This window comes from Chaetodon trifascialis, chromosome 2 (genome assembly GCF_039877785.1).
Source record: "Chaetodon trifascialis isolate fChaTrf1 chromosome 2, fChaTrf1.hap1, whole genome shotgun sequence".
In the NCBI taxonomy this organism is placed as follows: Eukaryota; Metazoa; Chordata; class Actinopteri; order Chaetodontiformes; family Chaetodontidae; genus Chaetodon; species Chaetodon trifascialis.
The window spans coordinates 18,037,335-18,057,504 of record NC_092057.1 but is presented as its reverse complement, the minus strand read 5'-3'; the positions used below and the strand labels follow the sequence as shown (position 1 = coordinate 18,057,504).

General features: G+C 43.9%; 1 protein-coding gene across 1 annotated transcript; it reads left to right on the top strand.

Annotated features, from left to right (window-relative positions):
• The first annotated feature begins 800 nt into the window (after positions 1 to 800).
• Positions 801 to 19,669, top strand: LOC139339375 (ubinuclein-2-like). The gene is made up of 18 exons (XM_070974966.1): positions 801 to 1,389; positions 2,251 to 2,367; positions 3,336 to 3,437; positions 4,293 to 4,403; positions 5,449 to 5,552; positions 6,765 to 7,368; positions 8,471 to 8,541; positions 8,939 to 9,068; positions 10,327 to 10,433; positions 10,664 to 10,774; positions 11,916 to 12,059; positions 12,437 to 12,487; positions 12,617 to 12,659; positions 13,369 to 14,883; positions 14,975 to 15,182; positions 15,854 to 15,922; positions 17,457 to 18,234; positions 18,316 to 19,669. The coding sequence occupies exons 1-17, from the start codon at positions 1,087 to 1,089 to the stop codon at positions 17,501 to 17,503; spliced, it is 3,837 nt and encodes a 1,278-aa protein (XP_070831067.1). The 5' UTR covers positions 801 to 1,086; the 3' UTR covers positions 17,504 to 18,234; positions 18,316 to 19,669.
• Positions 19,670 to 20,170: the final 501 nt, after the last annotated feature.

The window sequence follows — 20,170 nt, the reverse complement described above, 5'->3', positions numbered from 1 at the left end:
TACGAATTGTTTTCACATGAAAAGTGTTTTTTTTTTGTTTGTTTGTTTGTTTTGTTTTTTAGGGATAAATGTACACAATCCTAGTTCTCCTCATGATGATTACATTGATCTTAGTGAAAAATCTTTGAAGGGCTCTTTCAGCTACAATATGTCAACTGTGCAGGATCCACACATTTTACATTGAAGTGCTGGCCAGCCAGATTTCCCCCTAGGGCCTTCAAACAGGTTAATCCAGCCATGGTCTCTACAGTAGATGTAGAGAAACTACAACCATCAATGCCAAACGTAAATGATCTCACACAATTTATTGTAATTAAGAGCTGCTACAATTAAACTGTATATCAACAGGTGGTCATTAGTGCCTGTAACTCAATCAGCCGAGTTGGGGTGGTTAACTGAGACAGCCAATCATCTGGCTTGCCTGCTTCCGTTTAGGATTTGATGTTTGAGTGTATGCGGGTGCCATTGTTAAAAAAAACAAACAAACAAAAAAAAAAAACAATTCAGCATTTTCCTGTGTAGCCAGAAAGAAAGGCATCCACTGAAAAGCTGTCAATTCTGTAAAACGTGATGAAGTTGTTAATGGACATGTGGACACGCCACGGCCTGTCCTTCACGCAAAGACTTGATGGAGGTCAGAGTAGTACTGATGCTGTTGTTATTATCGCCTGTTGTGACAGAGGCGGGTTTAGGATCGGGGCGCGCGGTGATTGGACGTGTTGACCCCCAACGGCGTCACGGTGCTTCCGTTTTGTACTCACGCGCAGGCGCAGCGACCCCTCTCTTCTGATATTTTATTTACTCCCGAAACCCAAGATGGCTCCTGTGAATGTCTCGGTCCCATAGCAAATAGAGGATGCAAGTAGCTGCCGAAAAAACAACTTTTCCCCGACCGTCGCATCCCCTGGAGTTCAATTCGTATGGTGCGGAGGAGGCCCCGACATCCGTCTAGGCACTGAGCAGCCGTCGGAGCTTCGCGAAACCTTCTTCAATCCACCAATTTGGAGTAGTTTCGCGAAGTAGCTCTTCTCCTCGCTGTCGCTGTCTGTCCGAAGTGAGGTTCAGACAGGCAGGCAGCTCATCCAAATGGCCGAACCGAGAAAAGTGCAATTTGTCACCCTCTCGGCCTTCGCAGCTGGAGCAGCCGCGGAGTCTAGGAAACGCCGGCTGGAGGATGAGGCCGAGTTCAACTTCGGTAGAGCCGCGGAGGTCGAGGCAGCGACCGGGGCAGGAGGTGCCGCCAGCAACGATCGTCTCGGCAAAACCGGCGACAGGGACAAGGCTGGAGCCGAGAGGAGGGCGACGGTGCGGCTCAATCTGTCTCTATCCGAGCCCGACGACCGCTCCTCCGTCGAGTTTAATTACGGCGAACTCGTCCAAAACCTCCAGGTAGGGTCTCACAGTTTAACTAACATTACCAGGCCGAGTGGTACTGGAGCTGGAGTTCATTTTATTGCGCTTGGAAGTGTTTGGACTTGTCATTGCTAAGTAACTGGGGCGGGGGGGGGGGGGGGGGGGAGTGCAGTGCACCTTGTCCTTTCTTGGACTCACGTTAGCGTGGCTGAAAGTGACCATTAGTGCGACTCGACACAAAAGACAGCAGCAGCTTTTTGGCCGCACAGCCAGCCGGTCCACTCTGCGTGCTTTCCAACTTCAGCGGCGCTTTTTAACGAGGGACCTCCTCTTTTTGCACATGGAGAGACGAGGCTTATCTTGTGCCGCTACCTGTGTCCTGTTCAGTCAGACTTGCCCAGCAACAGCCCGGTCACACAGCCATTACAGCACTTGGAAATGCCACATGCAGTTTGGCCCTCTGGCTGCGGGTGATAGATAGATGAGAGAGCATAGCTGATGGAAGTACCAGGATGTAGCATGGGAGCGAGGCAAATGTCAGAGCTGGAGACAGGCTCGCCTCATTTTGAGTCTGTGCAGTTTGGGATAGGACAGTTTTCTGTTCTCATCATTGACGCGAGTGAGAAATTTAGGGAAAATAGTTTGCCAACATGGAAAATAAAACTTTTTTTTTATTATTATTATTATTTTTTTTAATCCAAATGTGCTCATGTCAGGGCCGTGTTTGTCTTATTTTATGGTCTTTTGCATGCAGTTATTGTAAGTTTTCTGACAATATTGTGATTGAATATTGGTATTTTTTTTATCGATATACATTATTACTATATTTATTTAAGACTGTCACTGTCTGATCATCCCTGTTTATCATCTTTATTCATTATTATTTATTTGTTGCAGACAAAGAATAAACCTCCAAGTGTGACTTCAGCCCACAATCCTGACGACCCCTTCAACGATGACGAGAGAGAGCGGCTCCAGGTTGAGGCTCTGGCAAAAAAGTTTGAAAATAAATATGTGAGTTATTAATTACTTATTTCTTTTGAGTTGATACATTTGCATCTATCTGTCTTTATGCATCTGTGCACTCTATGGTCATGTAAAAATTATAGCCTGACCACTGTTGGGTTTTTGGGGCTGAGGCCAATATAGATATTTGAGAGTGATATAGGGGCCACTAGACACATGACATAAACAAAAAACAAAACAAACACCAGTGGGACCTTTTATGGTGGAAAAAGCAACTTATCAGTGCTTTCTCGGGGACAGACAGTGTAAAGGTGACACTATTTCTAAATCGTGTGTGTGTGTGTGTGTGTGTGTGTGTGTGTGTGTGTGTGTGTGTGTGTGTGTGTGTGTGTGTGTGTGTATTTGTGTGCTGTAATTTCTTTTGACTTTTTGACCAACATATATCAATACCACTAACTGCGATAAGTGAATATTGGCTATATACCACTTAAAATTACTGTGTTTGTTTCTATTAACTTGTTATTGTCTAGTAAATTTTATTTGTTTGGCCCCAAATTACAAATTTGCCTCAAAGAGCTTTAAAGTCTGAACAACAGGTGAAATCTTCAACTCTTTCCGGCCTTAATAACAGTCTAATGTCTTATATTCAATTTTTTTAGCATTAACGCAAACTGTATATTTTTGAATAAAGATCCCATTTATTGTTAGTATTTAAAGAATGACGGCCATGATATGCAATTAGTGGGACATTTCACGGCTGATAAATAAACCAGTCAAAGCTGTCTGGTGGATAAACTATGTCATCCAATAACTCATCTGTCAGAAGCCAGTATCAGCCAATATATTGGCGTGGTTGATTTATCAATCAGGCTCTGGTCGTCACATGGAGAGAGGACATTTGCTTAGTCCTCAGTCTGAAAAGGGGCCATTTTAAGATTAAGGTATGAAAAAAATGTGAGGAATTTTTATGCGGATCACAAGTTAAAATTTGGCATTGTTTTTGTTTTAATTTTCAGGGTAACACAGGGAAGAAGAAGAGGAAGGACAGAATGCAAGATCTGATCGATATAGGCTTTGGCTACGACGAGACAGACCCCTTTATTGACAACTCCGAAGCGGTGAATATCCTTCACTTTATTAACAACGAGGATGTTTAACGCTTATGTGCCTGTGTTTTCCAGGATGTCACTCTCATTTAGTCAGATGTCTCCCTTTAGTCTTTATAATGACAGTGCACATTATTCTCTCCTCTCCCTTAATATCTGCTGATTAATTTTCCACCGTTGTCACATTCCTGAACTGCCGTTCTCTTGTTTTGTTGTGTAGAGGAAGACATTATTCCTCTGTGGTTAAATATTTCTTTCCTGACTTGATGTTTCAATCCCGCACATCCAGTGGTGCTTCTAAAGATAGACACTTGTCCCTTCTCACAGTCAACCTGAGACCATGCTCTAAACTCATCCTCATGACTCATGAATATGTATATGCTCCTTGTGTTCACTCAGGGATATGTCATTGTTTCTGTTTGACAGTGTTTGTTGCTCAGCGTTCAGAGCATTTCACTCTGTGTCTGACTGCAACAGCTCTGCATATGGACGCTCCGCCATTACATTATAATTGTTCTGTTGTTTTGATAGCTGTCCTCTCTGCACTCACAAATTGGCAGCGCCTGTTTGACCCCCTTTTTCTGTTTTGATATGCTCCATGATGGAAAAGTGGTCCATGTGTGGCCTGGAGGGACAGTGATCCTTTTAGTAATTTATTTATCTGGACGCTCATCAAGATATTCGTTTTTGCTGACCAGCAGAATAGCATCAGCCGTTTTGTCAAATGTTACCACAAAACATTTTCGGTCACTTTGTATGTTTGGAATCTGCAGACGACGTGTGCTTGAGTTATGTAAGAGGATTTATTGTTTTCCAGATTCCTATGATCTTACACCTCAAACTGTCCTCTATTGTTGTTTTTCTCAGTATGATGAGCTGGTGCCTGCATCTTTGACCACAAAGCTGGGTGGATTTTACATCAACACAGGCACACTGCAGTTCAGAGCAGCCTCCGACTCTGAGGGAGAGGGGGACAAGGTGAGGCTACGTTCACGCCTACATAACTGAGCATAAAGAAATGCATGCTATACAGTATAGCACAAGTCCATTATCAGGCCCTGAAAGGATATGGAAATGTATTATGTTTAATAGTTCATTGGCATTGAGAGAAAGCCCATGAAATTATGTGCTATTATAAAAGGACGACACAAAGTCCAAGACTTATTTCTATTGTGGTTCTTCTAACTAAAATGGAAAGAATCTGTCAGTATGCGTGTCTCTGTCCTTCAATTATCTCCACAACCATTCATCCGATCCACTTCACACTTGATAAGAGTATGGCTGAAGACACAATAGATACTTATGTCATCACCATTAAGATCAATCCAAGTCAAAAGTCCACAACATAAATTTACATGCTTTATGAAAAACTTGGGCGATAGGCTTTTACCTCCATGTTTGGTAAACCATAATTTATAGGCGCCTGTAAATGTAATATGCAAAAAGTAACTTACTCCAGTTTTTTACACAATGGATCGTGTGGGAGGTTCAGTGAGGGAAAATGCCACCGTTGACACTGTGGACAAATAGCGGTCTATGAAATTGTACTGTCATAGAAATTGCATGGTTTTATTTCTAACTTTGAGGACTGCAAGCTTCATTGCCAAACTGCGCTTTCTGCCACAGTAATAAAGCAGCGTGTACGAGAGACGAGTCGTGTGACAGCATTTCATTCAGTTAAATAATATAGATACTAAAATTTTGCTTTCCCCGTGGTTATGACAACGTGTGACACGGCAGGATCTCATCAGTCCTGATGAGGCATATGAATGTCCTCTCAACAGGAGCTTGATTTTCATTGGTCTCAGTGAGATGCAGTGTAGATGTTACATTGGGAAAAAATCTCTGAAGGACATACTGCTGAACACACACACACACACACATACGCACACACACACACGCACACACACACACGCACACACACAGCACTGCATGTGATCCTCAGACAGAGTTGATCGTTTGCCACTGTGCTCTGTTGTCATCTGCTTATTTGAGTTAAAGAGTGTGTGTGCTTTTGTTTCAGAAGCCGAATGATAACAAGGAGCAGTTGATTAAGAAGAGGAAAAAGAAGGAAGTGAACAATCTCGAGGACAAGAACCCGAAAAAGAACAGAGTGCCTAAACAAGGGTGAGAGTCATAGCAATTTGATAGAACTGCCTGTGTTCATTTTTATGCTTGTCTTGTGTCACTTGGTGAAGTTACACTTCTTTGTGTAAGGGATTTTTGAGTTTATATTAATTAAGACGATGAATGGAGTAGCTGAGTAGCTGAGCAAGCTAAAACTTCTTTCTCTCCTGTCAGCAGACTATTCCACACATCTCTAAAATAGACCTTTAAAAATAATCTCCCACTTATTCCAGTGATTCATTGCCATTAAGTCAGGCTATTGGAGAAAAAAATGTCACTTTATAATGTCAAAAACACACAAACAGTGTTATGTAAATGGACAAGTTTTTCTCTTGTGCATGAAAAGTTGACCTTCTGGACACCCGTGGATTTGTGGGCCACTGTGAATATGTGATGACGCATTTGTCCACTCCATACCGTGCCAATAATCCTCCACCACCCTGTGTGACATTATACTCCAGTGCTTTTGTGCAGATCCTCTCATACATCTATCATGAGGCAGGGATGCTGACTGTGACTTGCTCTTAGTTGCAGTGACAAGCCAGCCACCTTCTAGAAAACGCTCCATTATCTACGCTCAGATAGGCTGCATACTCATGCCCCTGTTCTGAAAACAACATCCAAAAATAGCAGCAGCTATTGCCATTGTGCCATTATGAAACAGATGATGTTATATATGGGCATGTGCGTGTCAGATCCTTCAGAGGAGACTGCAGGTTAATCCTTCAGAATCCCCATAGTTTCACGCTCTTCCCACATTTCTGACTCGTCTTTGTCAGCATGTGTCGATGCCTCAATGTGCCGGTGAAAATGTCTGATTTGCTGCGTGCGTTTCATTTACTTTTCATGTTGCACTTTTTAACCTCCACCTACTCAGTTTTCTGTCCCTCTTAAATGTGGCTTAAGTTGTTTTTATTTCAATGTGTAGCTCACATTCAATTCAAAAAGGTCTACTATGCCCATTTTTGGTCCTTTCTGCCAGTTGGATAAACAGTCGACCAATCAGAGCTTAGTAGCATATGGAGATATCGTCTTCCTGCATAGGTAGCTCGCGTCCTCGGATAGAAACAATGATACTGTAAACACCACATCCAGGTTTCTCAGTCTCAGGTGAAATGAGTGAAGTGAAACAAAGTGCCAATACAGTCTAAGACACTGCATCATCAACATTTTTGCTAAAAATCAAGGCATTGATGTGTTTCCCTTTAACAGAGTGACAGCTCTCAACCTCCACCGGCCGGAGAAGAAGAAGAGGAAGAAGCTGATGAAAGACTCACTGTACCTGGCGGCCATGCTCCGCCGCTTCACCCGGGAGAAGGAGGAGATGAAGAAAAGGAACCCGAACGTGGCTCATCCCGGCCTGGCAGGAGGTGCGGCTACCAAGGCCCACTCCACCAACTCAACGAACCACCTGTTTGCCTCTAACTCCACCCACCTGCAGGGCAGCACAGCCAGCAATGACCTTTCACTGGCAGACCTCACCTCGGACCCAGCTGTGATGTCACTGCTGGGCTCAGCCAATGAGAAGGAGCTGCAGGATCTGCTAAGCGACCTAGACTTCAGTGTGTTGGATACTGACCAGCAGCATGCCATGGTGGCGGCCAGGGAGAATGGCATTCTGGGAGTCGGAGTTCCGACTCACAAAGCGGCAGCAGCAGCAGCAGCAGCAGCAGCAGCAGCAGCAGCAGCAGCAGCAGGAGGAGGAGGAGCCGGCCAAGGGCGAGGCCTGGGGTCTTCCAGCGGACTGTTTTCTCCACCCCCACTGCCTGATGGACTGCCTGCTCCTCTTATTAAACGCATCGAGGACCTGCGGGCGGTGAGTCAGCTGTAGCCTGTGTGTGGGTGGCTGCATTTACCTGTGAAGCCTCTTAACTGAAGTTAAACACGAATGCCAATCAGCCCAGGAAGTGGCACAAAATGTTTATTGTTATTGTTTAGTCTAACTACAATAGTCTCTTCTAAAGTGTTGGAGAAACATGTCTCCTAGCTGAACCTTGAGGGGGTTTTATGTAACTTAAACAGCAGGGATGGCATCACAGGCTTTGAAGAAGTTCTTACTTCTGTGTTGCTCTTATATCTCACAGACACAGAGTCAATCTGTAGCGGAGGAATGTTTTTCTAGATGTGGGTAAAAATGTAAAGCGTGGCAGGAGAGGGATGATGCAAGTGAAGGATACAGAGGTGAAGCGGAGAAGAGTGAGGAGGAGTGATGCACAGAAATAAATAAAAGAAGTGTTGGATTGTTTTAGGTGCTTCCAAAGATAACGTTTTATATAAGTGACGAAGGTATATTCCTTAAAGGGGGTGTCACTTAGGTCGCTTGACAAGCTGACAAAATATGGAGCAGGACACATGCTGTTAGAATTTGTCCAAACTTGATTGATTTGGTAAAATGTGTCCACTCACCTGTTGATGCACACGCGTAACATCACCATGGTTACTACGTGATGTTGCTAAATAGAGATCAGGGGATCCTTGACGATTCCCGTAATCAGCAGGTGGATTTAGCAGTTTTAACTTTTGAATTCATGATAAAAACACATCTCTGCTATCAAGATGGCGAGAATAAAATATGTGAGTGACTTTTAAAGAGAGTTCATCGTTGGGGTGCAGAACTTCAGTCCAAAGGCTGCTCAAATGGCGAATGTTTCAACAGGAACAGTGACATGTTACACAGTCCACCATCATCAAAACACCAAAAGAGGGAATATGTTTGGACGAATGGGGTTTATCCCTCCAGTAGAGTTTCAGACTTGTAGAACCAATGCCGAGGCACAGTGTAGCTGTTCTTGTGGCACATGCTGGCCCAGCTCCTTCCATAGACACTATATGTTGGCTTTTCCTTTACTTTGTCGTCCGCCTGTGTTTGTATTATGTGGAACAGCGCTGATATGCTGACTCAACCTTTTCTCCCACAGGCCTCGCGGCAGTTTGATCAGGAGGGAAGGAAGAAATTTTTCACCTTGGACATGAATAACATTCTCCTGGAGTGAGTAGGACAGCTTTTACATCACTGTCAGACCCCAGCTCACTCTCCTCCCCCCTTTGAGTTGTTCTCACTCATTTTCAGCAGATTTCCTTCGCTACCTCTGGTGCTGTTTTCATCTGTTTTTTTTCTCTTAGTCTCTCATAATTTGTGTTCAATGCACGCCTCTCATTTCCATTCCCCTCTTGTTTCTTGAACTTTATGTTCACCCTCCTGTCATTCTGTCCAGCTATGCTTTATTCTTCCACTTCTATTGCTTCAGTCTCCCATCTCTCTTTTATTCTGCATCCCACCATCTTATTCTCCTTTTCTACTTCCACTGCCATAACTGTCCCTCCCCTTTATTTTTCAATCCCTTCTGTATCTCACTCTCGTGACTTTTTCCTTTCCTTCCTTTCAGTATTGAGCTGCAGGTCCAGGAGCAACCTCCTGGGGTGCGTTCAGACATCTACTCCCACATGGAGGCATTCGTGCCGTGCAACAAAGAAGCCCTCCTCAAACGCCTGAAGAAACTCAGTCTCAACATCCAGGTGAGTGAGACTTATCTGTGGAGAAAGTGAGAAATGCTCTCAATTTAAATCCATCTAGAATCTGATCTAAAAATGTCTTCCCACTGCAGCCTTTTTTGTTGCTTTGTGGTCGTAAAAAGCCAGATTCAGGATGGTCTGAAGCCTCTGTGCATGTGCCCGGTCAAACCTAATCACAGCTAGGGTTGCAGTCGTATACCAATTTTACAAGTTTCACAGCATATTTTCTGAAATTACGGACAATTATGGAAAGTGAGGAGTAAGTAGTTAGACGAGAAAGGAGTTCAAATCCTGAACAACCTCTGCGCAAGGTGGGTGTGCAGGTGGACTGTTGGTTTCAGAAAGTTAAAGAAAATGCTGGACAGTCTTGTGTCATGCAAAGAAACATAACTGTTATATTTTAGGAATAGCTGTCATTGCTTGACATTTAAGTTAAGAGCAAATTTGCAAAAACACTAGAGAGTTTAAACTATTAATCTTCACATTTCAGCTGCAAGTGTTTTACAAATCTCTTAGCATGAGTATCTCGTGTGTTGGGCAGTTTGTTGATGTCTTGCATTTCTACTCCTGCCATTACTTCATATTTATGTTTATTGTTATCATCATACCAGTGATATTAACGGTCCCTTGCAACTGATTTGGCCACACGCTCATGCCTCCACACAACTATTCACCATTTTTGGATTTTTCATTTCAAATGAACCAGGGAGGCAACAAAATGTCATTTCAAGTCTGTCTCTGCTTTCTGATTTACGTGTTTCTCTGCTTTTGAGCTGCTTCGTTCAGTCTCTGTTGTCTAACCTCAAAACTGATCCTCTTGTTCCTCCACATTATTTGTGCCTTTCATGCAGCTTTTAATCCCCAGCCATCTTCACTGCTTCAGTTGTTGATGCGTAGGCTGATTAGTGCAATGAGGACTGTGTTGAAAAAAGTCTTCCACCTGTCTTTTGTCATGGCCCATTAAAGACGCACTGTTGACAAAATACATCAACACACTCTCCCACTCTCTCCCTCTGACTCTTCCTCTTACTACCCCTGCTTCGCCTCTTTTTTCCTGTCCCTCCTCTACATCTCTTCCTACCTCATTTCCTTTTCCTTCTTTCTTCTCATGCATTGCCGCTCTGCATCCATCTTTTTCCTCTCTCCTCCCGCTGAATTCAGTTTGCTCCCTCCTTACAACTTTCCCTACCTTGCACTTCAGTTTTTCCTCTCTGTCTTCCTCTGTCCGTAATACACCGATCTCTCTCTGTCTCTCTATCAGGACGATAGACTGCGGACGCCACTGCTGAAGCTGAAGCTGGCAGTGTGCAGTGTGATGCCAGAGCAGATAGCCAAATACAACATGGACTGCATGGCCAAGGTTGCAAAGTAAGTAAATTCTTTTCTTTTATTTGAGACGACAGATGAGAAGAAACTAAAGCAGGTGATCTCACACTGACCTTGTCGTCTGTGCCTGGCTTTCATCACTCTGGCTTTTATGGGTGTCTTATGAAGTTCACTGTCGTTATGAAACATCTGACACACATCTAAAAAAAACTGCATTTTGTGAATGTGTGCGAGTACATTTCTATGTTACTGACACTGTGTGTTTCCTGCAGGCAGCAGTCAGAAGAGGGCGATAAGAACGGCTCAGAGGAGGAAGATGAGGAAAAGCCTGGGAAAAGGGTGATGGGCCCACGGAAGAAGTTTGTCTGGGATGACAAGCTCAGGTAATGATCCAGGATGGTCCTGATGGAATAGCTGGCTGGATGGCCTACTGTGTGTTTCCGGTACTGCAGGTTTGACTTCATACCCTATCCACTTCTATCTATAGTGTCTAATCTACTAAACAGAACCTACACAGGCCGTAAAGATTGTTCAAAGTTGCTGGGATGGAGAAAATGAATGGGGGGAGAAATGGCAAGTCATGAATATTCCACAGATGTTAAAACTGGCCTAAAATATGCAATTTAGTCCCTAAATTGTACCAAAGAAGACCTTTTAAAGCAAGGATGGGGAACCTTCAGCCTCCATCAGACAGTTGGATCTGGCCTGCAAGGCAAGTGGAGATGAAGAGGAAAACCTGTCAATTCTTGGGCCTACATTACTGACAATGCCACGTTCAGAGGAGATTATAATCTGTAGTTTTGTGCCTCTAGCCTCAAGCAGAGGCGAGGGGTGGGCTACATAGGTCTGTTAAACTCACTTCTTTTCATTTCCACACCCCCAGATTTAATCCATTTTCAAACTTTTAAGGTTCAACATCAGCTGACGTTGACTCGAGTGATGTCACTTGAGGCAGCGTATCAGATTTCACACAGCTCCCTCTGGAGCCACAAATGGCTTTGTACAATTTCTTCTGCAGGACTCCACAAGACCTGTGAACAGACTTTGATGTGTGAAACTGGTGGAGTTCCCACTTCAAAATGACTGTGGAAAACCCTGAATGTTATACCTGCATGACAATGTGGAAACTCTGAGTGAGGAATTAATCCATCCATTGTCTATACCTGAATATCCCTTTTCAGGGTTGCGGGGGGCTGGAGCCTATCCCATCTGTCAGCGGGCAAGAGGAAGAGTACACCCTGAACCGGTCACCAGTTGATCGCAGGGCTGAGGAATTAATGTCCTAATGAAATGAGAAAAACCTTGAGACCGACAGATTCTTTTCAGTCATTAGTTTTCATAACAGCTTCCACATTTGAAGGAAAGGGTTTTCATTTTTTTTAGGCATAGTCATTATTACCTCTGACTCACTGAAAAATAACAGTCTCATCAGTGATTATGTGCTCAACACCTGCAGCCCAATTCAGATTTTAATGTTGAATGATTTGTGCTGATTTGAATATTTGTGTATTTGTGTTTGTGCAGGAACCTGCTGTGCAGCTTGGTGCGAGTGAAGCTGAGCTGCTATGAGATGGAGAACCAGTGCTCTCTGTCTGTGGAGGACTACCTCAAGGCCTTCTTAGAGAATGAGGTCAAACCACTATGGCCCAAGGGCTGGATGCAGGCCAGGTCTGTGTCTGTGTGTGCTTCTGTGTCTGTGTGTGTTCTTGTGCTTACACAGCCTCAATATATAACAGCCATTGAACAAATTCCCTCAGGGTGATGAAATAATCATTGAAAATTTGGCAGGGTGAGAACAACGGAGTTGGAGCACTGGGATGTATACTGTAGGTTTCAGCAGAAGATAATGTTTTAAAAGAAAAGTACAGAGGAACAAAACATGAAGGAGTAATACTGCTATTAACCACATCTTGCAAAGCAATGAGATGTAGATAGTAAAAAGTTAACAGCCAGTAGTATTGAGCTTTATAACATTAATCCAGCCAGTCTTGTCCTCTGGCATGAGTGAACACTGTTTCTTGTTGTTGTGTGTTTCCTCCGCTCAGGATTTTGTTGAAGGAGAGTCTTTCTGTTCACGGTCACCTCACTGGAAACCTGTGAGTATTTACTTTATCTCACACAGCTCATGTTTCCTCAATAACCACTCAGAGATTTATCTGAAACTGGGCTTGAATGCAAAATGTAAATAGAAAAGGCTGAATATCTGCTGCCATTTTTCTATACAGAGTCAAGAGGAGAATGGTGCCTGGGCCCAAGGCCAAAGCCAAGGTGAGTGACGGCTCAGATCTCGCACTTTATGGTATCTGAATATATCCAGCTGATGTTCTTTTGACAGTGCCGATGATATAATAATTTCATCTGAACCCATTTATGAAACAGTATTATACCATGAAGCAACAATATAATAAACTGTACTCACTGCCTCCATAATGTGTCTTGGCTGCTGGTATCATATTTGCTCAGTTCTCAAGACAGAGCTGCTACTTAGCCTTCATTTCATTTTATATGAGTAATAAAACTGAAATGCAGCATTTGATGTTTCAAGAGTCCTGTTTTGCTATTTCCATGCTGGAGGCTTATTTTAATCTTTGTAACTTTCACATAAAACCTGGCATTTAAATAATAAAGAAACAGAGAAATGCTGGATAGAGAGAAACACATTGAGTGAAACTACCTGCACTCTATGCCGCGACTCACATAGTAAATTGAGGATCAAATACTTTTCCACAGCACTAACTGTAAGTAGTTTCATCTTTGCCGTATTCCTGATCAGTGTAAGGACACGTGCCAATAAAAGGACTGTTGCAAGACTTCTATGTGAAAATTCTGGACGAAGTGTTGAGTTCGGACTGATTCTGGAGGACATTAGAAATAAAAGCCTGGTTTTTTTCTACCTCTGAGAAAGAAATACTGTATATCTGAGAATTACTGCATGTTTTAGGTTACTGACACTGACCATGTGTCATCTGTTCTTTAGGAGGGTCTTTGGATCCACAAACCACCTCTCAACATGACCTCCACCCCGTCTCTGCCCACCTCCACATCCGCTCTGACCTCCAACCGCCAGCTGGTCTCCTCCTCCTCACCCTCGGAGCCCATCTGTCTGTCAGATTCTCTGGATGAGGATCTGACTGCTCCCTCTCTGGACTCCATCTCTCATGCTCTGGCCCTGCTCAGCAATGTATCCAAGGGTCTTGGCCCCTCAGACAGCCCCTTGTCGCCCCCACCCCTTCAAATCCCCACCTCCTCTCCTCCCCCCGTCACCCCTCACTACCCTTCAGCCTCTCAGCTCTCTGCCTCAGTTACATCCACAACGCAGCAACATTCCCTGTCTAAGGTGGAGACCGCTCAGCTGGCGGCTGCACCTGCTGGGAACTTAACAGCAACAACGCTACCAGCCTCCTCTTCTACCTCCTCTTCCTCGTCTCCCGTTGTCGCCTCCATGGCGCATGTGCAGGCAGTAGGCCTGTCACTCGCCTCCAGGACTACAAATGGTCCCTACCGCCAGATCAAGGGATCCGGCAGCATGGGCCAAACCCAGACTCAGAGACTTATTGCCATGGCATCACCCAATCACAGGCCAAGCTCGGTAATGGGTGGGAGTGGCAAGATACGTCCACACCCCTCTCCATCGCCTCCGAAGCAACGGCCTCCTCCCACAGCTTCCCCTCTGCTGCCCCCCCATCAGAAGAGCTTTGTTAGCCCGGTGGGGATGCTGGGAGCTATGGGAGCCCCTCAAGGACTGGCCAAGAGCAGTGCCAAAGTCGGTGGCATCAGCAGCAACGACAGCGCCGTGAGCAGCAGCAGCATCATCACACCTTCTTCCTCCCCCTCCTCACAGTCCCGCTCCATCTCTACCACCCACCCTGGCCTGCAGTCCTTCTGCCCTCCCTCCCCGGTGGCCTCTTCGCCATCCCCCACCTCCCATACCTCACACTCCTCTCAAAGTAAATCTCACACACACCACCACCACCAGCCCAACTTCATCACCCCCATGCAGGCCACCCTCACTAAGTCCTCCCACAGCAGCAACTCCTCTCCCATCATCAAGCTCACCCCTCGGCCTCCTGCACCCACCCCACCTCCATCCTCCTCCCCCTCCCCGTCATCCTCGCCCTCTCACCCGCTCTCCCATCAGATGATCCCCAGCCAACAGCATCAGTACTCCTCCAAAGCCCCCAAAACTTTTCGGCCACCCTTCAGTGTATCAGGTGGTGGGCAGGTGAAGCAGACACAGGGCAGCTGCAGCTTCGCAGGAGGCCAGAAAACTCAGTCCACCACGAGCAACAGTAGCATCATCAACTCCACCAACAACAAGGGAGTCTGCAGTCACCCAGACAAAACTCCCTCGTCTTCTGCACCTTCAGTCTCAGCCAATCACGGGCAGAGGCAGAGGATGGTGGGCGGGGCTAACCAGAGCTCAAAAGCAGGAAATGGCTGGGCGGCTTCAGGAACTTTGGCCACGTCCTCCACAACATCACACCTCTCACAGGTTAGTTTCTTGGCAACCAGAACAGTTTTGGACAGAAACAACTGTCTTTCACAACTCTCACTAAGCAAACTCTGATCTCTGTTTTCTGCAGGTATCAACAGCAGGCACTTCCCTCCTGGGCAGCCCCTCTGCCCTGCCCTTGGGCTTTGGGATGCTGGGAGGCTTGGTGCCGGTCTCGCTGCCCTTCCAGTTTCCACCATTGCTCAATTTCAACCCTCCTGGAGCCCCAGGGGCTGCTGGCATGGGCTCAGCCCCCAGCTCCAACTCAGGATACCCCCTAGCACAGAGCGACCTAATGGGTAAGTGGGCACACAACACACACAACACAACAGTTTTGAAAGCCCAGTGACCAAATGATTCAGAGGGACGCACAAAACACATGCAACAACATTAAGGGACACTGAACAGAATACTTGTTTTCTTGGTCATATGCTATGATTTATTTACCATGCAATCAAAAATCTAAAGCAGGATAGATGCAGGAAGTAAGGAAAGATTAGGGGGCTGAAAGTGACACATTGGAACCATTAACAGGCTTAAAATCCAACCTCTGTGTGTTCCTTGCATCATCTGCTGATACTGATGCTGAAATATACCAGCGGGACCTCCTCTCTCTCTCTTTCTCTCTCTCTCTCTCTCTCTCTCTCTCTCTCTCTCTCTCTCTCTCTCTCTTTCTCTCTCTCTCTGCCACCTGCACTCCCAGTCTTTTCTTTCATTTTTAACCACAGTTTTAAAGCACGGTCTCCCTCTGTTGTCCTCCATCTTTTGTGTCCATCTCTGTCATCTCAACCTTTTATCTTGCGCCTTGCGGCCATTTCACTTTGATCCTCTCCTCTCTTTTGTTGCTGCTGTCCCATTTTAACATGCCACCCCCACTCTGCCTCATCTTTTCCATATTTTCCCTTATTGTTGTTGTTGTTGCTGCTGCTGCTGCCTTCTTCCCTCTCATCTTCCCTTCATCTCTCCTCAGATCTGTATAAGAGTCTCCAGTCAGGGTCGCAGGCTGCCCTACCTCCTCACTTGCAGCTTGCTTTCTCAGGTAATCTGCATTCCTCCTCCACTCTGTCCTCCCTCGGTCTCTCTCCATCTGTCTGTGTCAAGCCGACCTGTCGTCCTCTGCTCGGCTGCACTGTTGTTTGCTCTGTAACTTTCTGCTTGCTTCAGTGTGCTTGGTGTTTGCCACGCCTCTGGTTTGTCCTCTGTAGTCGTAGCACAGTAGACACATGTTGTAAAGCTAGTGAAGCTCGCTGTGTTTTTTTTTTAATTTTTTTTTTTTTGCAGAATGCAGTGAGGATTCACTTGTACAGATGGTTCTTTGATATGAGAGCAACAGTCTGATTAACATATGAAATGCAGCGTTCAGTTTGACTGTCTGAACTCTGAAAAATGAAAAACATTTGCTCGCTGATGTCTCAGGGAAATGCGGTTTGAAAGTCTACCACAGATTTATGTAGCTTTATCTGTGGCTTTATTTATAGCTGTAAACAGAGACTTAGAGCTCACAGTCGAGTCTCACCTGGATTATTGATGGCACTCGGGTCAAAGAACCATCTGAACATCGAAACCAGGAGACCCAAACTCAAACACAGCTAATCCTGTTTGACAGTGTTGTCAGCCTGTTGCACCAGTGTGACCAACCTCCAATTCTTCACCAACACGATAAGAACTAAGAAGTTTGTCTGCAACAAACATCTGTTTAATTAAAAAGGTCAAGTCTCAAAGCCTCAAAGTCTCAAATATATATATATAAATATAAATATATATATAAATAAATATATATATATATATATATATATATATATATATATATATATATATATATATATATATATATATATATATATATATATATATATATATATATATATATATATATATATTTTTTTTTTTTTTTTTTTTTTTTTTTTAACCAGAAAAAAAAAATTTGTCTCTGGCGGAAAAACTACAGTATGTAATAGAGACACTCTGTTTGGCAGTTTCAGAAGAATGAAGAGATTGGACCTGTTGTTGGTCAGACATACAGTATGAACACATAAATGAGCACAATTAATGTATATATAGAGACAAACAACTAAAGAAATAATAAAATAATGTAGAGCTGAAAAGAATTAGTTGGCAACTATTTGATGATTACTATTTGATTCATTCATTTCAGAAGTGACAGTTCATGAAGTCATTTCTAAATGAATGGTTCCTGGTTCTGTTCTGTATAGTAAAATTACTATCTTCTAGTTTTTGACTGTTGGTCATAAAAACAAACAACAAAAATAAAATAATCGGTATTTGCAGCAAGATAATGACTATCACGTAAAATAGAAGTGAGGCAAATAGAGAAAAAAATAACAAATAATTTTTATTGTGACTACTATATTTACCCACATGTGAAAAAAGTTGCCAATTTCTCGGAGCCTTTCAGGTCACCTTGGACACTTTCAAATGTTCCATAATGAGGGAGGTCAGAGGAGCAGGAAATGGAGGTGTGAGTGGTGCAATGGGCTGCTGACATCTGACAGGAGAGACAGTTTGCTCTCATCCAGACGTCAGAGTGTTAAAAACCTCTCCTCTCCACTCAGATACGAACCAAAGCCAGGGTGGAGACATGAAGAGGAAATCCCACTGACCAATAACAGCGAGGTGACACCACAGCCTCCTGGACACATCCACCTATAGGAATCTTCACTTTGATTGATTGACACAGTGATGTGGTATTGGGGGGGTGGGGCTTCACTGCCTCTTTTAAAATGGACCTAAAGGAGAATCCGTTTATCCTCGCTACAAGTGGCAATGACAAATTAATTTAACTGTATTTTCTAATGAACCGGGTATGAGAACAAGACGGAGTGAATGACGAGAGAACTTATTTTTTGTTCAGCTTCTTTTTATTTTTGTCAACATGTTTACATATGACCGACCTTGATCACTGTGGAATGAGTGTGAGCGAGGTGGTGGTACAGATGAGAGTAGTAGTATGCTACGTAATATAATTTGTATTTAATCTTATGTGGAATAACAGGACTCTTGTTCTTGCAGTACAAAAAGAAAAAAGAAAACGAGTAATGAATTTTTATTTTTCTGTCTCTTGTCTCAGATGTGGGAATCATCGTGTCTGTAGAAATTTTATTGTTGGTCACCTCTGCTCCCACAAATGACTGTTAAGTAGTAGCTTAAATTAATATTGATAAATTATTTGTAATTTACACAGGGACAAAAACATGTTTTGATGTGTGTGTGTGTGTGTGTGTGTGTGTGTGTGTGTGAGAGAGAGAGAGAGAGAAAGAGCAAGAGCGGTGAGTTTGAATGTGTGTGTGTGTGTGTGTGTGTGTGTGTGTGTGTGTGTGTGTGTGTGTGTGTGTGTGTGTGTGTGTGTGTGTGTGTGTGTGTGTGTGTGTGTGTGTGTGTGTGTGTGTGTGTGTGTGTGTGTGTACATAAAAGAAAAAAACACAATATACTGTTAAATTTCTTTCCAGATTCTTCTGTGTGAATGGATAAGGACGTGTATCCCCTTTTCACAATAATGAGCGAGTGTAAGTTTGATGCCCCTCTCTTGCTCAGTGTGTTTTTGGTGCTGTTTAATCACACTGGACCTTTTCTGGAAAAAAGACTTGAATTGAAAAAGTTTTGGGCTCCTCTTCTGGAGAGAGGAGCCGCCTGTGAGAGAGGGGAGAAACGTCAAGATTGTAGCCTACTTGAATTATTTTTTTTTGTTTTTTTTTTTGGTGAGTTAAGATTCTTTCTTACTTTTACTGCTTATTGACTCGAATCAACTTAATATAACACGACGCCTTAGTTTATATTGAAAACGTATGAAAAAGATCTATGCAGGACTGTTAAACGCTCAATGCAAAAGTGCAAGTCGTCGCTTGGCTTTCAACCTCTTCTCAACTTGTCAGTGCATTTCCGGAGTTGTGAATGTTTGTAGTTGTTATTATGTCATGTGAGACTCCTTTTTCGTGTGTTCAGACAGAGCGCAAAGCAAATTTTAGAAGTCTGTCATGTTGATGGAAAGACTGAGTTCGTCTGAGGTGCCGCAAATGGCCAGAAGTTTCAACTTGAGCGAAAAAGTTGTGCTCATGCCGCGTTCAAATGCTTCGAGCTGTAGGTACGAGCAGCAGCATAGTTAAAAAAACAAAAAACAAACCAAAAAAACGTTCTTCAGCCTCTGACTTGTAATTTCACACTGCAGAGATCAGGAATTTCTGATATTTTCTTGCCATTCTGCTGATGTTGCATCGCTAGCTAGCTTACCGCTAACATCATTGACTGTTCGAAGTGGGGGAAAAAATGAAACTGACACAAAGCTAAATTTTCCCTTGGCTCTGTCTGAACACACCTTTAGAACACCCTCTGCCGAATACCTCCGTCAACACAACTGTTCTTCCTGAGTCTCTGGCTGTCCTCCCCCTACGAGTTACCGCCCTCCTCCATGTGTGTCTGACTGACCGGCTGCACCGAGAACGGCGCCAAAGATTGTTCTGTAGCTCACTTGTATTAGATGGGGTGTAGCTGGTCTGTGTGGGTGCGTGCGTGCGTGTGATTATTCTGACATTTTGCCCCCAAAATGAACCCGAGTGTCAACGTGTGGTTGTTCAGGATGTCATTGTGAAGTCATGTGACTGGAACAGTGGGTAACACCTTATAAATTGTGATTTCTTTGGGGTTGAAGGAGGATAAAAATTACATTTTGTGGTTAACTGGTTACTTAATTTGGTCTTTTGTAGATTATTTTTGTGTGTCAATTATGAAATTAAACAAAACAGGTGGTTTTCATGAGGACTCTTCTCAACTTTTTTCTTCAGCCTTTCTTCCTCCGTCTTCAAATGCTGAACATTGTACATGTTGTACAATCACAGCACCATTCTCCATCACAGGCTAAGCTCATAGGCCCCGTTTTGCATGCTTTTCATTCATTGGCTGGACTGGATGAGGAGGGGATCAGAGGATGTGAAAGGAAAATGGCTTGAGGGTCGAAGAAGGCTTTGTTTTCCCCTGGTGTCGTTTTCATTTGGTCCCAAATACCCAAAGAAAAGGCTCTCACTCAGAAACCTTCAGCACTGAAATGGAGATGCAGTTTTTCTGCAGGCTGCGGCCCTGATGTTCATCAAGTTGAGTCACCAACCAGGTAAGACCACATCCTCTGTTTACCAAAGACACCCACACTGCTTCATGCCAAGATGTCGCCTCTGTTTTTTGGAAAAATTAGTGAGTTGTGAAATTCAATTCAATTCAATTTTATTTGTATAGCGCCAAATCACAACAAAAGTTGTCTCAGGACACTTCCATATAGAGC